Below are 21,865 nucleotides of genomic sequence, written 5' to 3'. Positions count from 1 at the left end.
CCCAACGCTCTATTCTGTTCGCTTTCGTGCATCGATTAATCGTGTCTGTACATTTAGAGCATGTGGGCGGAAGTGCGTCGAAAGCCACAGTGGCAAGATGGTGGCCACCAGAAGAGGAACACGCGCGGGCTCCCCGGTGAAAAACACCAGCGATGAAAACTCTGGAAACACTACGGTATGCTTGTCAATTTTTTATTTTAATAGTTGTCGATGTTTTTATTAGCGGGAGTTCAGTGTGAGATTGTTTTGTGTCGTTTTATTTGTATTCATGGTTAAATACAAAGCCGCGTGTGTGTGCAAACATGTGTGGATAACGCGACGGACTTCTAAATAACGGTCACTGTTAGAGAATGTTGCTTGTTAATAGTTTGTGTTGTTTGTTTACACCCTAAGTCGAATATAAGTCGTACACTGTTATTATATATTTAGCATGACTGCATTAATATAGCCATATCTCGCCATGTGTGATATTCCTATAGCGTGAAGTGTTCATATTTTGTGGTGCAGCCATCACAATATGAATGATTTTCATCAGTAATTACAGTCCAGGCATTTGCAAAAGCATTTGCAATGCCATTAGATTATATGCAGTAAATCTAAAACCTAAATCCCAACCTTTATTTGAAAGTGATGTTAAGTAATTTAAGTTCTGTTCTTTCTTTGTTTTTCTGCTCACACAACCCAGCCGTTATTTGTGTTTATGATGTGATAATCACAATGTTGTGATGTGTAATAAAAACACTGGAAAAAGTCCACACTTAAAGGATAAGTTATCAAAGCTTATCGCTCCAGAATCTAGTGGATAGTCAGAATATATATTTCACCTGTGTTATTTATTCATTGTAATGGCAATTCTAGTAGGATCCAACCCTATAAGAGACCGTTTCTTGTACTGTGAGGCCATAAGGTGAACCTAGAGAAAGTGGGTAGAAAATGATTTTCGTTCCCACATCTGGGCACTACTTTTTTTTAAATGAATTTCTGGGTAGACGGCACCCTTATGGATTTTATGGTAAAAGTTCTCCTAAAAAAATACAGCAGTTTATTGTCAAGATGCATAAATGTGTATAATTAGGAATTTACAAAAAATGAAAATCTTATGCTGCTAATTTGGCCCTGAACTTTATTAATATGCATTTTAGCAACATACAATATGTGTCAAATCCACTTTTATGCATGTAGCTACATATATGAGACAAGCACTGGTGCATTAATCTACTCCATTTTAAATGAAGACCATGAAATGAAGCATTTTGTTTTACAACCCACCATAGCTTTACAGATTGGCACTAAATAAAACTGAAGAAGATATTTGAACTTAAACTGTTTTTTATGTTTTATTTTTCAAAAGTGTTCAGTAAGCACTTGGGTATAACACAAAATTAAAAATAAAAAGAGTTTTGGTTCAAGTTGGCTAAAATGACAGAAATGCTGATCTCCTGCACAAAAATGTACAATTGTACAGAAGCTTTATTACAGCTCAAATCAAACTAACATGTGACACATATCATTGTTACTCATCACTACTATCCTTATCACTATCATCAGAACCTGAAAGCTACATTTTAAAAACACATTTTGACAAATTTGTAATTTTCTTACAAAATATCCATTGTCCTGTTCTGGAATGCACATGAGATCTCACTTATGACAGTCATACACTCATCTCAGTCTTCTGGTGGAAAAGAGTCTAAGAAACTGAAAAATCTGATGAGCTGCAGACTCTCATACAGATGTTTGTGTGCCCTCATGCTGTGGTTATAGTGATGACCACTCATCACTCCATTGATAGATCCTAGAGCAACAACTTCTGAATCAATGAGTATATCCTGCAGTGCTGCATCTCCAAACCTTTTCCTCAGAATGCCCAGGTAGGACATGCATGTGTGAAACTCATCTAATTCAATCACTACAAGCTTTGGCATATATAGCTTGATTAAAGACTAACATTATATGATCCTTTCTTACCAAACAGTTACACCCAGACACAATAGCCGCGTTTCCACTATCGCGCCTAAAGCGAGCGAGCCAAGGCTAGTCGCGTTTCCACTATCACTTCCGGGGCGTAATTGGGCCAAAGCGGGGCTTCCTAGGGGCTAGCGTCCGGCCTTTTTCGGCCCGCCGAATACCTTGGGCCTAGGAGGGCCAACTGGGGCTTCGGGGCGGGGTTACGTACAAAGGCGGAGTTTTCCTGTCAGGTAAAGAGGAGACAAGATGCTTTCTTCCCTTACATTTGTTTTGCTATCGCGCTTGATCAACTCACTAAGAAGAAGAAAAAATAAATGCCGCCAAACTCGAATGTCCTTATCCAGGGATCGCTGTCTGGCCTTACTCCAACAGACCACAAACAGTAAAAAAGCAATCGCTTTGGTGTTCTCCATCTTCCAGCTCTCGTAGTGATGCCAGGTTGTGTTTGTGGTTATAATTTGAGTTTTTTGTTCCCGCTGAAGTGGGCGGGTTGTGTGATGGGTTGTGTGACGTTTGATTCGGGGGACGTTCTGGGGGCGGTGTTTGCGTGACGCGCTGCGAGCAACTAGCCCGACAGTGGAAACGCGACATGATCTCGGCCTCATTTCTCAACCACCCGGGCTATTGGCCCGGCCTGGCCCGATTAAAGCCCTGGCTCGCACTGGCCCGATAGTGGAAATGTGGCTACTGATTTAGGTGTCTGCTCCGGGCCCTTAGATGCAAGATAAACAATGGTTGTGGCAAATGGAGATCACTTTCAGGTTCAAATCATCTGGAATATCAACATAATGGGCCAGTGTTGGTTCTTCAGTTGCACCAATAATCCATGAAATTAGGTTAACCAGTTCAAATGGCACAACAGATTTTGCTGCACTAATATTTAAATCATCAGATGTGGGTGGCCATAGACATGTCATACAAGGAGAGTCATCTACAATTCTCTTTAGAATCAATGCCGCACTAAAGTGTTCTGTGCAGTACCAGCTATTCTACTTGCTGTGCTTTCACCATCACTTTGGCTAGTTACGTCCGTTGATTCAGTTGTTTCTGTACCTGATGGATGAGGTATTGGTTCTACCAATCTGCAGAAAGGGTCTTAACTAAAACCAATTCATTAGATGTTGCACTGGTTAGGAGAGTGAAACACCAGCTGGGGGAAATCATGGGATAGCCTCCACTTTAATTTATCCTGCCTGAAATTAAAAAATTACAGTAAATGATGATCACAATCACAAAATATAAAAAAACATTGTCAGCTTATTATGATAAAATATGATTATTATTATCACATTATGATTACTTATTTTGTGAGAAACAAAGGTTGCATAAATGTTCATTCCGAAGCTACAAATGAAACTTATGGTATTTAAATTACCTGTAGTTTGAAGCATCAAGATCTTCATGGCTCTTTACCTTATTCTTCTTAGCCGTGTTATTGTCGACACCTCTTGGTTTCCAATTATTCAATGGTGGATGACTCTCTCAGAGAAGATCTTGTAGCTTACATCGTAGGTTGGCTCATTTTTAATAAAAACATAAATATTATTTATGTTCTGTAACTATTACACTGGCTTCTATATTTGGAGCGCATATATTTTGTACATGTACAAACTAAAAGCAACTGACCAAGCAAATTGAGTTTTTTTTTATTCTTCAGAAGGAAAATACCTTGACAAATTATTTCAACATTCTTTTACCTTCACAAATGACTAGATATTCTATTATGCTGAATTATTGTAACAAGTGGCCTATGTAGATTAATGTTAAGCTTTTGAAATGATCATTTTTTAAAGTATTAAGTAGTTTTAAAATGCAAAAAAAACAAACAACAAAAAAACAGTAGTCTTCTGATGTCTGTGTAACAGTTCCAGTAGACTTTAAGAACCTGGTGTACTGTCTGTAACAGAACTTATGATATAGTATTTCCAGAGAGACACAGTCTTTGTCTTTTAATACGTGTTGTTTTGGTCATTCTAAAATGCCTTATCCATTTCAGTATTAGTTTTATTATATTATATTATTTATGACCTCCAGAATTGTAAAAAGCGTTTGCACTCTGTGTCTCGCACCTTCAAACGCCAGCTCGCGTTCACTGTGTGTCAGGATTGCCTTTTGAGGCGCATGTCATTTAATAAATGAAGAAAATATATTCCCGCAGCTTCTCCTACTGCAGCAAATTCAGTTTTTATTTTTGATATTTGTCGCCAGTTCATCAAGAAGTGGCGATTTAGTTCTCTTTGACTTGTTGGACGGAAACGCTGCTTTATTCACACGTCTTTTATGCGATATTCCAGTTTTAGGCATACATTTAATTAGCATTTTTAGATGATAACATAGCTATTCACACTGCATCAGCACAGCTGTCCCCTTTCTTCCCTATGTACCTGTAGGTGAACAGCTCCTCCGGGTGTGGCCATGGGCATTCATCCTCTGCTATTTCTTCCTCATTTCTGCGTTCTTCAGATTCATTACTGCTGTCTTGAATATCCATTTGTCAATCGATAACTTTGTGACTGTATGATGACGGTCAGCTCACGTAAATCTGCAGTAGCCTGAAATTGTTTTTCGGTTCAAATAATGTACCAGGCTTTTCATTGGTCCGTTAAGAAGAGATTTATTTTTTTTTTGGCTTCCGAAGTCAGTGGTTGAAATATTAATTCAATTACAGTACTCCGTTACGAATTATGATTTTAAAAGCAACATAGTAAATTACTCAGCTTAATTTGTACTCAAGTATAAGTAAAATTACAGACCTTAAATTATACTCATGAAAGTACAAATACCCCCAAAATGTACTTGCATTAATGTGGGTAGTTACCTCCACCACTGGTAATTACTATTTTCCCATATTGTGATGAACATTTTTTTTAATCTGGTTTATTAACTTAGCAGTTAAAAAAAGAATTTTTCTGCAATCGATCCTACTTTTCTTACACAAATGTAACTCGCATTAAATGGATAGTTCACCCCAAAATTAAAATAATGTAATTTATTCACCCTCCACTGTTTAGACTCCTTATAAACGGTAGGAACAAAATAGTAGGGCTGCAACTAATGATTATTTTAATAATCGATTAATCTGTCGCTTTATTTTTTCGATTAATCGATGAATAAAAAAACATTAATTTTCAACTATTCAAAAACGCTCATCCCGGAGCTGTTATAATAATAATAATAATAATAATAATAATAATAATAATAATAATAATAATAAAATAAAAAACGAAGTAGTTTAACCTGTTTTCAATCCAAATATCTCAATATTTTAAAATCAAGATCCATACTAGACACATGAAATAGCATAAGAAATCATGTCTAGTTTTCTGAAATAAACCCACCTCAAAATTAAGTGATTGTTTGCTTAAAACAAGTTAAATTATTTGTGAATTGGGTAAGAAAAATAATCTTAATGAGATCTAATTTTAAACAGAAGTTTTACCATTTCACATAAACATGTAAGTGATCGTGATCTATAATGTCAGATGGGCATCGCCATCATTCATAAAAAGCAGAACAAGCAGGATTCAGCACATAAATTCACCAGTTACTCCCCAAATACATGCAAGTGGCTGGTGAACTTGGAGAGGAGTAGATTCACCTTTATAGTTACTTTCACTATGTGTATCTGATATGAATAAAACACATCTGCAAATTATATTTGAATGGATTTTTAGACTTTCTTGTGTGTTTTACAACTCTAAATGTATTGTTTTACTAGTATGTGTTTGTATTTACATGTCTAAAACATAAATTAGGCATTAGGCGGTTAAAACGCTGCATTATTGTGATATTATGTCACGTCTTTCTCAGCAGGGTTAAGTTGGTTTTGTTTTCGAAGAAAAAAAAAAAAGCACTTTTCTGATGGTCGCTTACTACTGGTTTTAGCATATGTGCCACACTAGCCACGATGGAAGAAACTGTCTTGTTTATAGCTCTGCGAAATATGCGAAGTATAAGCAGTTAATGGTTCAGTCCAGATTTACTCCCACGCAGTTTACATAATGGTATGGCCCTGATGTGTGTGTGTGTAGCTGAAGATGTAGCCTTTGCCTGTGTGCGCACTGGTGTTGTTGGAGAGAATAAAGTTGTTCTGTGTAGCCCGCAGTGAGTGTATTATTAGCGACAAAAAGCGAAAGTTACAACACGAAGTTCGCCCAACTTTAAAATGATTTTGAGGCGGAGGAGGTGGGAAAAGGCCGTCATCGCAGCTTGCGCTAATGGTTTATATGCTTTATGATGTACTCCCATCATTCAGAGGAATGTGAGGGTACGAGAGAGAGATCTCAGGTCTGGTGGGAGCAAATTGTGGCGACTGACAACTTTCCTCCATGTTTCCTCTGTTGTTGTTGTTTACCGCGTCGGAATCTCAACACGCGCTCTTCCTTCTACATCATTAAACCGCGGAGAAGCACCACATTGTCACAAGTTTAATGATGATCAGAACAGAACGCCTCAATAAATCTGATCTGCCTGTTTACATGAGTCACATTGTCACATATCCGATTTATATCTGATTTATTTCCACATATGAAGGAGACCTGATACCGATCGCTGAATATCCGAATGCATGCGTTTTTTTTTCCTGTTTACACGGACATAGAACAGATCCGATCTGTGTCACATATGAACAAAAAATCAGAATTGGGTCACATTTAACTGCAGTGTAAACGGGGCCTTAAACTTTAACGGTAGCAAGAAATGCTTAAAGTTAACTGATTTTGTATGTCTGTTTGACAATTTGACAAGCTCTGGGCGAGTGGGTTTAACCGCCGTAAACTATTGATTTTCAAGACAGCCTCGCCGCAGCGCAGCCAATCACCAGCATTTGATCCGGGCACGTTAAGGATGCAGGTTTTCTCCAAGTGGTGCTCACTGACGTTGACAAGATTATACCCTTGGGTATCGAAATTTGGTACCAAACAAAAAAGATTTTTTCGATACTCAATAGTATCAAGACGATTCGGTCGGTGCTTAAAAACTATCGAACTCGATACCCAGCCCTACTGATGACCCATGTCTTCAAACAATTCTTCTACTTCCACTTGTTTTGATTACAACACAACGTGGCATCTCTCTGAACACTTTAACAGGTCAAAACAGTCTTCAAAGCTATATCATGCATATTAATGAAGTTGCATCTCATTCACAATAGAGCGCGCTGATTGGTTCGAACAAAGTCTTTCTCACGAGTTAATGATGAAAACTCAATGACATCACTTTGTACAGGAAGGTACAGACAGCAAATCTCCACACTGGAATTTAGGGATGCACCGATCCCGATACTTGGATCAGATATTGGTTCGATACTGCATATTTTTGCTGTATTGGGTATCGGTGAGCTGGTACTGATCCAAATCCGATCTTGCGTGTGCGCATATGTTCTGTGTTTATAAGCCAAATAAACCATGAAGGTAGCTATTATAAGGCACTAGAAAGTTGTCAAGTAGGTCTACTATATCCCAAATGTTCTGAAGCCATTCTGTAGTTTAATGTGAAGCACAGATGAATATTCACGTGGTTACATTCTTGTTCAGTTCAGTGCTTTCTGCCGCCGCGCCCATCAGTCATTCTCCATTCATTCACGATTCAAACTGCGTGTCGCGTTCATGACAACACAAAGTTTTCTCCAACACTATTTGTTCCTATTAGTTTAGGTAATCAGTGGAGAAATGCCTTTAGTTTTGAATTAAATGGTTTCATTTTGACCTGCAACAAGGAGTTCATTGCTGTTTCTAAATCATGTTGCGCTGTGCCTGATAGATCAGCAGATCTCATTAACAACACTGGAGTAGAGTGGGTTTTCACCTGCTCTTCACACTCAAAGTAGGCCTACCTGAAACTTTATATTAGAAAAGGCTCAATAATACAATGGACAGATCCTCAACGCACTGATTTCTTCCCTTTGTGCTGCTGTTTTAAGTGTCTGCAGATACCAGAGGGCTGCGCGCGGTGTCTCAGTGCTTTAATTCACGCATCCAGCTGCTATGATAATATCAGGCTTTGCTAAAAGGCTGGTTATTTTAGCAACGAATACTGTCAATTAGGGCTGCACGATTAATCGAAAAAAGATCACAATCTCGATTCGACCCGTAATTCAGCTTTTCTACGATTCAGCTATTTTCAAGGTCTGGAGGGAAGCATAGGCGGTCGCCTTAAAGAAGCATAAAGTTTTCACAGCAACATGGACACCTGCAAATGGCATTAAAAGTGTCACATATAGTATTTATAAGGTATAATTTACCCAAAAATATAATTTCTGTCTTAATGTAATCATGTGTTTGCGGTCGCGAAATCACACGTGAGCTGACTGTGAGCTATTTGTTTACTTCCGACAACGCGCGCGCACGCCAATGATGCCTTCAGTGAACAGAAACTGCATAGGCTGTGAATAACTTCTAATAAAGTTGTAAATAACGTTCAGTTTGTTGTACAGAGTGATCGTTTGAGGGGCGTGCGTGAGGTATGATTTGCATGTGTGTTTTTTCTCACAGTGACAGCAGCCATGAGCCCCACTCAGAAATGAAAGTGAAAGGTTTTAAATGATCATAACGCATTTTACATTTATGATTACGACAAGCATTTGACATGTTTTTCTTTCATAGCTAACACAGTGTTTTTTGCATGAAAATAAATGTTTAACAGTGTCAGTATAACTACTCTAGCCTGTATAATGTTGAATATTATGCAAGAGGGAATCTGATAATGACAAATGTCTCATTTTACCATTGAAAAAATGGTACAGTAATGTTGTCAATGACAAATGACATGCATATGTCTTAAACATAATAATTCAACATCAGAATTATGAATAGTAGTATTCTGATGTCATCACTTTACTGTGAATTAACAAACAGGACATACTGAAAGTCTGTTCAAGTCCACCATTCCAAGTCTACAAAATTTAGCAGTAGACCTACACATCGGCCTAATATTATTATTGTTGTTGTTTTACCATATGTTTTTAGAATTAACAATAATAATAGCCTACTCAAATTAACCTTTATTTTACACCTACATAATCATAAAAGAGAAAATCATAATCTTGATTTTGGGCAAAAAAAAATCTTATTTTAGCCAGAATCGTGCAGCCCTACAGTCAATAGTGGTAGCCTATTGCAGATTTCAAAGAAAAATGTTGTTATTAAAAACGAACCATAAAATGGACCCCAACAGATCATTTCAATGTCATAACAAATGGGTGATTCTCACAAAAACATGAATTTTTAAAAATGTTTAAATTAAATTTTTGTTTTTGCAGATAATTGAAACAAAGTCTGGAGCATTTGTCAACATTAATTAAAACATATATACATATCATTTAGTACCTTTTTGAGCATAATTTCCAAAATAAGTAATAAAAAATCTCATTACCGCAACATATCATGTGGAGTTACTTGAGATTCTGAAATAACACTGATTTTTAAATTAACAGGGTTTTTTATTTTGATTGTTTTTTCTAACTACCGAAACACCTTACATAACTGACAACAGTTTTTTTAAAATATATTTTGATAAAACCTGATGCATTTTCAAAATGATGTGGCTAACCTGAAAGGACATCATTTGTAAACTATGCACATGCATTGAAAAGCAAACAATTGAAAAAAAAAATAACACTTAATGGACATTGGATGGTAACATTTATATTTATGCAGTAATTAACAAACAGTTTCCCCATTGAAAACAATGGCATTTTGCCATTATTATATTTAATTATGTTTAATTAAGTGCAGTATTTCCAAGTCGTGTCTGTCTGCTGACTGCAAGACAGGGGCATAACATGAAGGGGGTGTAACTTGTAGTAGAGGCGTAACTTGACGTTATGGAGATCTACATGTGAAAACTATGTTGTTGGCAAGATGTCGATGTACATTAGTTTTTAATGTCTACACCTACTCCACACCTAAACCCAATTACCACAGATATTAATGTACAGCCACGATTTGTGGAGGCTTTCATACTTGATGCACTCGAAGAAGTCAGCGAGTTCCTAAATGAATTAATTTAATATTTCAATTGAATCAGTTGTAGAAAAATTTGGAGAGAACTTATGAAAACATTTGCTGAAAATGTTCCCTTGTATGTCTTTCCGCCATCTTGTCAACATCTCGTTGTGACATCTCACATGGTTCAATGGGATCTCGATAACTGCAAGTTACGCCTCTCTAACTTATTACAAATTACACCCCCTTTTTAGTTATGCCTCTTTTTTTGCAGTCCACAGATATTACTTGGTATTCCCAGGTAAAATAGAAACTGCCATTTAAAAACAAAAACAATACACCATCTGGTCTTAAAAAGAAAGAATACATGCAATGACATGGTGTAACCACTAGTTTCTAGTATCTCTACAATGCTGCTTGTCAATTCCTTGTTTAGGAATTATTAAGGAATTGTGGATTTGAATATACATATAGACAAGCTAAAATACTTCTTTCTGACAAGGTTTCCATATTTATTGTTTGACAAGGTGATTTGAAGTGTTCATTTTTGTATTTTGATTACAGAAAACTACATATAGCTATAAAAAGACTACACAAAAGGCTTAACTTTGTATGATAACAGTGTGTTTGTTTTTCCCACTTAGTGTCACCTCTTGTGCACTTTTTTCAGCATCATGGTGAATTAGTATTTTTGCAAACAAAATATTTTCTGAACGTCCGTATTTGACTTAATGGTGTGTGCGCGTGTGTGTGCAGTTGTACACTGTGTGTGCAGATTAAAACTAAATTATTAACTTTGATGACTACATTTCCTAACACTGTAGACTTATATTTTAGTAATTACACCTGCTGATCTACATTTCCAAATCTAACCCCTCTCTTTCCTTCCTTCTGTACTCTTCAAGTAGTTCTGGGTTGCTGTACAGATTTTCCCAACCTTGCCTTTAATAAAGAATGTCTTTTTTCACTTGCTGACTGTCTAAAATGAAACAAATCAAAGCAAAATATTAACAGTTAGTACATTTTAAAATTAACATTAAGTAAATTTCATACTAGATTCAAATAACTGCTTTGAATTTAAATTCTCATTCGGGAAACAGACGTTGTCTCTACCACAACTGTCCTTAAATGGTTGCGGTATGAGAAAAGAGTTGCGGAGAATGAGGTGCCACAATATGTTTTGCTAATAATAGGGAAGCTATGATGATTAAGCAGTTTTTACTCTGTGCATATAATTAAGACTTTAGAAAAGTTCTTTTTCACAAAAAAATTTTAATCTAACAATTATGTAAACATAGAAAACTACCTGTTTTGGTAATGATAATCAAAAAGTCGTGGAACCATTTTGACGAGAAAATTTTATATTAAACTGGAGAAAAATAAAAGATGTTCTTTTCTGGCAGCCATCTTGAAACAACTGACCCATGTGCTCCTTCGTTCAAAATTAAACTTTATTTAAACTCTTTGTGTTTTTAAACAGTATGGAGGATGAGAACATCTATCATGGACACATGATTTTTCAGCTTTTTCTCGATCATTATACATAAAAATTCTGTAAACTATTTGTTCTGTCATGTAAAATAATCTATTAGAACAATTCAATTGTTTTTATGCTGACGTTTTCATGCTAATTTGTTTAATTTACTACATAACACACAGTCAAACATACCTGGACAGGGTTAGGATTAGTAATGAGAATTTCAGTAGAAAATGATCATAATTAAATTATGTTGAAATGACCCATTGTGCTTTGTAGAGAAAAGTTTTGTCTTTATTCTAATGTTTTTTGTTTTACCAAAATTCTATATTTTATATGTAAAATCTTAAGTGCCATGTTGTTTTAATGGTTTTGTGAGAATAACCCAAATGCTCAAATGTAGCCTAGTTTACAGCAAGCATCATGTTTTAGGTAGATTATAGTAGGCCTATAGGTCTGTTATTTTTATTAAAGAAGAAATATTATTTGAGTTTAGCACCAGAGCTAGAAACTGTAGGCTATTACGCTTAAAAAAAAAAAAAAAAAAAAAAAAAAAACCCGGCACTGTATTGGGATCGGATCTGTATGGATCGATACTCAGAATTTTGGTATCGAGATCGGATCGGTTTCAATAAAATGGTATCGGTGCATCCCTACTGGAATTCACACAATGATCTCATCGCTGTGACGTTGCTTCAAAATTTATTTTTAAACCGGAAGAACGAATTTGCTCAAAACAAGCACTTTTTAGTAAAATATGTGTCCTAATAGTGTTTTTAGCAACATGGGACATGTATATTACCGTCAACACCTGAAAAATGTGTTTTAGTGTTTCATGACCCTTTAACTTTTCCAGTGTTGTCAGATGTTCATATTAAAGGTTTAGAAAACAAATGTAATGCTACACATTATGTACAAAAAAGGCATTTAAATCACATGAAGGTATGTAAATGAATTTGATAATAATGTAAGGCTAATCTTCTTGTTCATGCAGCAGTCTACTCCTTCGACCAGAAGAACTCGACGCAAGACGCTGACGGAGGAAAATCAGTCCCAGTCTGATTCCCAGCCAGATGAGCCGAAGGATGACAGTACTGCCTCTTCCCTAGCAAGTCCACCTAAGAAAGACACTAGAAGATCCACACGTCTCACTGTTAACAAAAAGCACCCAGACTCTACTCATGAAGCGGATGTTTCTGAATCAGAATCCTGCTGCTCCGTAGCTTCCGGTGTACAGCCCACACCTAGAACCCGCCGGAGAACTGCAGTCAGAGAGAAGCGCACCATTGAAGAGGCGTCTGAAGCTGAATCCTGCTCGTCAGCAGCGTCAGCGACCCATTCCCGCACTGCCCCACGAAGCCTCAGAAAACGAGTTTTGACTTCAGCATCTGCAAAAGATGCAGATGCCTCCGGGGCTGAGTCTTGCAGTTCTGCCGTGTCACTCACCAAAGGTACGGACACTCAACGGATGACAAGGAGCCATCAAAAAACTGCTGTTCCCATTAGAGAAGCAGATCAGTCTGAACCAGAATCATGCTCCTCCAGTGTTTCTGGCCTTCGTGGATCTGTGGTGCGCAGATCTACACGAAACCAGAAGGTGACAGTGACCGAGCCGATCCCTATGAACTTGGAAGAAACCACAGATGCCCCTTCTTCTCCAGTGTCCAGGAAGCCAAGAGGGCGTAGGCGAAAAACAGGAGTTAATGATGATGAGTCTGATGGATGCAAGTCTGGTCCCAGCATGAGTCCCTGGAGATCCCTTAGGCGCCAGCCAAAAGGTGACACCATAGTTGGCGAATCTGATTCCGAATCGGTAGCTACTGACATCTGCACCTCTCATGGGAGCCCGAGCCCTCAAAGAGGAAGAGGAACACCTTGTAGTAGCCGAACTGGGTCTGCAAGCAGTAATCGTGCTGTTCCTGTAAGCAGGACGAGAAGTAAAGCTAAAGTGTTTACTGCTGCCATGTCTGAGGAACAAAATGAAGATGAGCAACTTGAAACTCATCATGAAGGTATTCAAGCACCTGAAGAACAACTGGATCAAACCATGACCATGGAAACCGTTGAAGCTCAAAAGTGCACCATTAATGAGGAGGGAGCTGAAGATACTACTATAGTTCAGGATGAGCCTGTTGAGATGCTGAAAGTTCAAAGCAATTCGCAAGAAGTTGGGGATCATGGAACTGAAACAAAAGAATCAGGAACTGAAACTTCATTAAAAGAAGCAGGGTTTGCGGAAACACATTCAGAGTCTATGGTAGAAGTCCCAGAGAAGGTTGAGAAAGCCTTTGACAATCAAACATGTGCTGTGCCTGAAAAAACTGAATCCAACCAAAAAGATACAGCCATGGTTAAGGAGATGGCTGAAGTTCAAACATGTTCTGAACCTGCAAAAGAGGAAACCACTCAAGAAGCTTCAGTCAAGGTTGAAGAGAATGCAGAGGTTCAAACATCATCAGAGTCCTCAAAAGAGGAAACCATCCAAACAAATGTAGTCCTGATTGAGGAGGTTGCTGAGGATCAATCATCACCTGAACCAGCGGAAGAGGTAAAAGCCACTCAAGAAGATCCAGAACCAGCTCTGATTGAGAAGAAGAAAGGTGTAACTGTTACAGAGGAATCAAATGAATTGATTAAAACAACTGATGATGACTCTGATGCTGGCCCTTCTACAAGCTCACATACTCGAGTAGATTTGAGCACCGCACAAGAATCATCTAAGGAGCGTTCTGCTCAAAAGGAAATGATCAGTTTACTGGACAGCAGTGAGGATGAGGATAGTGGTGACGAAGGTCTGTCTGCAGAAGAAGAGGGTGGTTCACAGGAAGATGAAGATGATTTAATTTGTCCTGATAATGAACCGATGCCAGAAGAAGCAGAGGCTCATGGTAATGGACTGTTTGTCATAGACACTAGACCTGGGCTACGACCTGAAGACCAGTACTATGTGGATGCCAAGCAAACTGAGGAAGAGGATGAAGAGGAGGACTATGTTGATGAGGAAGGAGATGATGAGGATGATGAAGATTCAAAGGTTCTTTTTGCTCCCAAAAAGCCTCTGTAAGTTATCGCCACTATATAAAATCATAATATATAAAACAAAAACATTTGAAACGTGATTTTGTAAATTATGATTTGAGCGATGATTGATTGATTGATTTATATTCAGTACCAAAACAACTTCTGTTTGTTCTCTTCTCCTCAGGATGCAACTCTCTACTTCCATTGACACAGGTTTGAAATTGAAGGAGCTTGGTGGTCTGTACGTCAGTTTTGATGGCAACAAACCAAAGACTCTTTCCAGGGTTTTGAAGGCCCAGAAGGACGTGGATGGTCAGGATGAGGTAATAAGTCACACGTTGTTCTGATTGTAACATTTGATTGAACATAATTTCAAAGAATTTAGTGGAGCTGATAATGTATTAAAATGCTGTATGTCTTGTGCAGTTGTTAAAGAAGAGTGTTATCGTTCCGGGTTTTGAGAAGAAAGATGCTGTGCCACCATGCAAGGAATCAAAGCACGCAGCTAAACTCAAACGCAAGGTGGGCAGATTTGTATTTTTTTTTTTTTTTTAATGATTGTCTGTTGGACTAGTTAAAGGTTACTCAAATCCTGCATTACCAAAGTTGTAGTTGAAGGCAAAATATTAACCCTCCTGTGAATTTTTAATTCTTCAAACATTTCCCTACTGCTGTTTAACAGATTTTTAAAACATTTTAAACAATTTTAATAAATAATTTCCAGTAACCAATTTCTTTGTCTATGCCATGATTACCGAGCATAATATTTGACTAGATATTTTGCAAGATACTAGTATTCGGCTTAAAATGCAATTTAATGGCTTAACTAGGTTAGTTAGGTTTGGCTAATTAACCAAGTACAGAAAAAAATAGGGTAATTTAAAGTGAATAACACTGATCTTTAAAAATTATTTAAAATATATATATAATTAATAATAAAACTGCTGTTATTCTGGTCATAACTTAAGACTTTTGTCCAAAAAAATAATAATAATTATAGGAAAACCTTGAACATTTCCTTGCTTTGTTAAATGTCACTTGGGAAATTTTTCATAGGAGAGCTAACAGTTTTGTCTTGAACTGTATACACATATAAAATGTATATGATATTTATATGATTGAATAATTTGTCAAATAATCCTAAAAATGTATTACACTTTCCACCAAGCTATTAGGCAATATTTAATAATAAACGTTTCTTAAGCAACAAGTTGTTATAATAGAATTCTGATTTATCAACACCCAGTTAAGCCTTTAAATGTCACTTTAAGCTGTATAGAAAATATCTAGTCAAATTATTTACTGTCATCATGGCAAAGAGAAAATAAATCAGTTATGAGAAATGAGTTAAAACTATTATGTTTAGATATGTGTTAAATGTCCTCTCCCGGTTAAACATAAATTGAAAAAAATAATAAACAGGGGGGCTAATAATTCTGACTTGAATTAAGTTAAACAAATATTTGTCAGTGCTGAGCATCACTTTATATGAAGAAGAAAAAACCCAATTCTTACATGTTTATTCATGTCAGCAGAATACTCTCGGTTAGCTCAGAGCGGGCTGCTTCTAGCAAGAGAATTCACTCACTGAGAAGGTCGCATTAGATTCTAGCGAAGTAATTCACGTACCTTGATCCAGCAACGCTGTTTGAACTGAGTCCAGTTTCATTTCCAAAGATATCAAGGCGGCTTTAAACTCAGTAGACAGGGCCTCTCTATGTTCTACCAGAAGGCTGGTTAAGCCATTTTTAGTCTTTTTACGCGTTAAACACTAAGAAATAAATGAACAAATAAAGTGGTGGAGGATTTGAGGAAAAAATAAATGTACAGGGACCCTGAGACAGTCGCGACTACTCCATTCAACCCTATTGTCGTCAGCCGAATACTCTCATTAGAAATATACAGAGGTATAACAGAATCTGCATAATGTTGAATGACAAAAATTTGAGTCTAATTGTAAAAAGCGTATGTTTCTGGCTATCAATCGATTAATGGAAACTTATTCTCAGCATCTATATTTTTCATGTCTATTTTATCATATTTTTTTATATGCTTCTAAAATTAGTTTTGTCATGTTACACTGGTCTCCCGGTTCTGTTCAGTTATGATTATCATGCCATCGATTCGGTTTAATTAGATATATTGGTGCATCACAATGCATTCACAATGCTTTCCATAAACAATTTTACTTAGCAACACAATAATTCTTGTAATAAATTTTTTAATTTATAAATATATTTCTTTATTATTTGTAATACAATATTTTCCTTTAATGCAAGCAGGCAGATACATGTACTGTACCTTTAATTTTACCTGCTCAAAGAAAACTCTTTTTGAATGTATCAAACAAAACTAAAGTACATGCACAGAACAACAGGAGCATTTATAGCAAATAAACGAATGTAAATATTATCCTGCTTGCTTTCTGGGCGTTATTGAGCGAGTCGATGTTAAACGGCTGTGGCGATCAGCTGATCCATTATAGATGGCAACATGGTGGAGAAAACCCGCTCTGCAGACATGCTCGTGTTTGGATACACAAGTAACATTATTGTTGTAACAGCCGAGAGAGGAGATAAAACATTAACTCATGAACACGCCAGCAGGTCAAAGGGGCCACAGAGAGTAAGAGAGAGAGTTTACAGCTTTCATTTTTTCCTGGCTGGGTTCTGATGTATTGCTGTCACTGAAAGACTGTCCAGCAAACTCACCCAGTGAATTGTGCACAGTTATTTGCTTTTTAACTAGTTAGCGTTTTATTACGTGTGGTCTCCTCCCTCGCCATAGTACGCTACTGCTATATTATGCATAATGTAATAAATGACGTCAGTACATAACCATTTATGATTTTCACTCTACTGATACCGAAGTGTTTGCGTCTGCATTAAAGAAACTATTAATTTTGACACCCCTATGAATGACCACTCTATTGTTATTTCAATATAAAAAAACAATAAGTAGTGCTTTATCAGTTTATAGTGCACTTATTTGAACATTCCAAGAAGAAAAGAGAAGAAAAAAACATTTGTAATTAAAGTAACGGTAAAATCAAGGCCTGGACTTTCATGCTAAATAAAAGTTTTGTAGTTTGGAACAATAATTCTATATTTTGGCATTTTATTTACCAAGTACAGAGCAACATTATTTTCTTTGTATATAAATGAATTGTAATGAATGTGATGTGACCCTTTAAATACTTAAGATATTCTATTTGAATTATTTAGCAATTGCATTTTAAAAGAAATCTTTGTTATATTTATTGTATCCAGGCCGAAAGAGAAAAGACGACTGGCGATGGCTGGTTCAACATGAGAGCTCCTGAATTAACAGAGGAGCTGAAAAATGACCTGAAGGCACTGAAGATGCGTGCAGCCATGGACCCCAAGCGCTTCTACAAGAAGAACGATAGAGAAGGTTTTCCAAAGTACTTTCAGGTAGGTTGCATGTTTTTTTTTTTTTTTTTTTTTTTTTTAATCAGCAACAGACTTTTCTTCTTTCCTCAAACAACTTTTTGAAAAGCCATTGTCCCTGAGACAAAAAAACGAAGAATGGTGGAATCAAAATACCCCAATTAACCACAGCCTTATGTGTTTAAAGGCAGCAGACAATGACACATTATTCTGTTCTTTCTAGTAAAGTTTGGCTGTTTTTTGTTTCAGATTGGTACAGTGGTTGACAGCCCTGTGGACTTTTATAATTCACGAATGCCTAAGAAACAAAGGAAACGTACCATTGTTGAGGAGCTTCTTGCTGATGCTGAGTTTAGAAGGTACGTTAGAGAAACTGTGGCTGATTAGCTTTATGTGGAGGAAAATGTGATAAATTATTTGTATTCCTGACAGCGGGTTTTTATTATCGATTGTTCTCACTTGTTTTAAATGAACCGTCATGTTTTGAAATGCATCTTTTCTTTTCTTTTCAGCTCAAATAAAAGGAGATATCAAGAGATCATGGCAGAAAAAGCAGCACAGGCCGCTGGCAAGCAGCACAGAAAGAAGCACACCAAGTTCTCTAAGAAAACAAATAAATAATTTCAGGCAAATCAGATTTTTTTTCCCCTCTTTGTTTTTTTTTTTTTTTAATTTTCAAAAATAACAGAAATTGTCAAGCCTTTGTAAATAAAAGGCCAGTATATTTTGTTTCAGTAAATTTCTGAAGGCTATTTTGGTTATAATGTGCAACTTGTACAGAGAATTAAAAAAGATTTTATACTTTTTAAAGCTTGATTTTCACTTGGGATTACATCAAGAACATCTGTCTGGGTGTGGATTCACAATAAATCTTCCAATACTAATGCATTGTCTTGTTTTCTATATTTAATAATACTTTTGATAATAAAAACTAATATGTACTATCTCCTGTCCTGTAAATTGTTCCCTGATTTATATATATTTTTTTCAATTGTTTTGCCACAAATTTCAGAACTCTGGTGTCAATTTTTAAAACTCTAGACACAATTTACAACCATTGTCAAAATTGCACATTTTTGCAAAACTGAACTTTTTTTTAAATGCTCAGACAAAATACAAAAGTCAAAGACACTTTGTTCAATGATCTAAAAATCACCTTTTCAATATAATAAGATTAAACATCGAATTGCTGCCATTTCAAAATGCAACTCGAACATTACATTTGAAATAAATGTGGATTCATTTAATGAACATGCAACTGATACAAGCGCTCTAAATAATAACTAAATGTTGCATTACTCTTGCTGCATTGGAACCGATGTACAATATTACATATTTAGATGATGAAAGTTTGAGGATAGATCAAATGACATCAGTTACTACAGAAGACGACCCAACTGGACTACATTATTAACTATTTTATCCTTAATCCATGTACCACTTTTACAGACAACGTTTTCATATTTGACATTACTGTATGCAAGAAAGCCTAATCACAGCAGACCAATATCAGAATTGCATTGACTGAAACACATATCCAAAAAAGTAATCTGATGTATAGAAATATATGCAAATTACATATGATATACTAGTTCATATTGATTTCACACATAAAATATGTCATGTCAAAATATTGCAAAAATTGTGGGGTTTTTTTTCTGAAATTAGAATAGTATATCTGTTGTGTAAATAATTATATGTGTCCATATATGAACACACACATATTTTTCAAAACATTGCAAAAATAACTTTACATTTGCAGACAGTAAACAAAAATTGGACATTTTACAGTAATTCTAGAATGTGAAATCCAATTGTAATTTGAGTATGTTGTTATACATCATGCCATATGTCAGCTTTTTAATAAAGGGACGTGCAGTGAGAAACACTTTTGTTAACAGTAAATATTATGACATTATGATTGAATAAATAAAACTTCAGTTGAGTGTTTCCACTGTACTGTTTTCTCTACACATATAAACAATAATAAAAGCTGTATCATATTTAAAACGCAATATTGAATGATTGTTTATTAAAACGATGCGCATCTTGTTTATGGGTGATCTAAAGTTGTGTTTCTGTAGTATTTGTATGATAAAAGGATTTTGTGAACCAATGATCCTGCAAATGCAAGACTTCTCTATAGAAATGAACGCAACATGCAATGTTTTGAACACTGGAAATCCTGCATTAATAGTAGTGACGTTCAGAAAGTTGATGTCAGGGTTCTGAAATTTGTGGCAAAACAATTGAAATAAATAAAATAAAACTAATTTACCAGAAATAGAAAGTTGCATTTGTGTGTGGTCACTGCGTCCAGATGTTTTGTGATGCGTTTGTGTAGAGCTCTTTGTAAATGTTGCTCAGACTGTCCTCAAAGGCTGCTCTGTGGGACGTCTCTGTGTGCGCTGTCGCTCTGCTGGTCCAGAATGTTCTGCTGTCTAAATGAGCAGATGGTTCTCCAGAAATACTCCTACTGAAAGAACAGGACACAACAATGAATGTCAAATTAAAATTTATGAGCGTGGACATTTCACTGTAACAAGTTCACATTATCAGGAGTCACTGGTTAAACAAACAAACAAACAAACTAAAAACTCTGGGAAAGAGGCACTTTGCAAAATAAAAAATATATAATGCTGTGATTTTTTTTTTAAACAACTAGAGTATGACTTAATGAAAACTCTGCTGTCATTAAGGCTGTTTAGGCAAGGGTATTTACTCTAGCATGTATGTATTTATTCAGACTGATAAAAAGAATGGTTCAAACATGGTAATTTGACTTGCATGACAATAAAAACATGCTTTTGGTATTCTTAGTTTGAGCTTCACAAAATTATCCCAAATAAAAATAGATTGTATGTTGTCTTGTAAATACTTCTTTCCCTGCAACATGGAAAGTTTTTGCCAGATTTATTGTTTACATAGTATGAATTTTGGTGAAAAATGATAAGTATGTGCATACGTGCTGCCGTGATCGAGAATCAGCACATGATGTTAACGCAATGCATTGTGGGACAGTGCTGCAGGTAGCAGTGAATGTAGATATTTTGTAGTATTCAATTAACAATATGTTGTAAAAAGAAGAAAAAAAATAAATGAATCAGGATTGTTAACATGATAAAATCATAATCAGCCAATTTGCATGGAAAAAAAACCTGCAATCTGTATTGAACATTAGAAATCAAAGCATAACTGATCTCTCTCCCAATTCCGGTCGCTGATTATTTATTTATTTCTTTAACATGCAAACTGGCAAATTATGTTTTTTTTTTTTGTTTGAATGACAATCAATGTCAACAATACACAATTTCAGACACAGACTGACTGCTTTGTGTGTGAAGATTTGTCTAAGCAGTTATTAAAAAAAATATTTATACAATGATACCAAAAACACACAAAAAATGACCATTTTGTTTTAATAACACTTTACACTAAGGTTGTATTAGTTATTGCATTTACTAACATAAACTACATTTCAAGAGTTCACACTTAGCTGATGACTGATTATAAAGCTTGTTTGGCATGCTGTTCCGGGAGAGAGCCCTGAGCTCATAAGATCCTTGAGCCCGGGGCTCCCTCCCGTTTGCAAGGCGAGGGGAGTTTGAGCTCAGGTAGATCTTGCGAACTCCCCTGCTCCAGTAGTTAATGAACAGATATGGATGCTCTTATAAAATAACTTCTTACTAGGAGCATGTCTATGGTGCTGATTTGGATTAATCAATTAACTTAAGTTGCATGTTTTTGGACGGTGGGAGGAACCCGGGGGAAACACACCTGAGCACGGGGAGAATGTGTAAACTCCGCACAGAAACGTCAGCTGGCTTGGTAAGGACTAGAACCAGTGACGTTCTTGCTGTGAGGCAACAGTGCTAACCACTGGGCCACCGTGCCACCCATCTAGGAAAGGAGGAGGAGTAGGGGTGGAAGGGGGGATTCTTCAAAATGAAGATGGCTGTTATATGGAACTTTGGGTATTTATAGTGGCTTAGGAATCGTCTGATTGGTGAATCATAACTTGAACAATGCGGGGCCGGCTGCAAGCA

General features: G+C 36.3%; 2 protein-coding genes across 4 annotated transcripts in view; one reads left to right on the top strand and one right to left on the bottom strand.

Moving 5' to 3' along the window:
* The first annotated feature begins 77 nt into the window (after nt 1-77).
* dnttip2 (deoxynucleotidyltransferase, terminal, interacting protein 2) lies at nt 78-18,703 on the top strand. Of its 2 annotated transcripts, none has more exons than XM_056463895.1 (7): nt 78-175; nt 12,383-14,448; nt 14,594-14,732; nt 14,836-14,931; nt 17,679-17,843; nt 18,069-18,178; nt 18,332-18,703. In XM_056463895.1, the coding sequence occupies exons 1-7, from the start codon at nt 98-100 to the stop codon at nt 18,438-18,440; spliced, it is 2,763 nt and encodes a 920-aa protein (XP_056319870.1). In that variant the 5' UTR covers nt 78-97; the 3' UTR covers nt 18,441-18,703. The 2 variants fall into 2 exon arrangements, with proteins under 2 accessions (XP_056319870.1, XP_056319869.1); XM_056463894.1 differs by having other exon boundaries at nt 14,594-14,735.
* Nucleotides 18,606-21,865, bottom strand: part of spata6 (spermatogenesis associated 6) — a 33,808-nt gene continuing 30,548 nt past the window's right edge. The window contains exon 13 of one of the 2 annotated variants that reach the window (XM_056463898.1): nt 18,606-20,295. In XM_056463898.1, the coding sequence (XP_056319873.1) occupies nt 20,127-20,295 (169 nt within the window). In that variant the 3' untranslated portion in view covers nt 18,606-20,126. The remainder of the gene's footprint in view (nt 20,296-21,865) is intronic. The other variant, XM_056463899.1, reaches the window with a different exon arrangement.

The sequence above is a fragment of the Danio aesculapii genome, chromosome 8, assembly GCF_903798145.1.
Source record: "Danio aesculapii chromosome 8, fDanAes4.1, whole genome shotgun sequence".
Lineage (NCBI taxonomy): Eukaryota > Metazoa > Chordata > Actinopteri > Cypriniformes > Danionidae > Danio > Danio aesculapii.
This window is presented reverse-complemented; position numbering and strand designations above follow the sequence as displayed.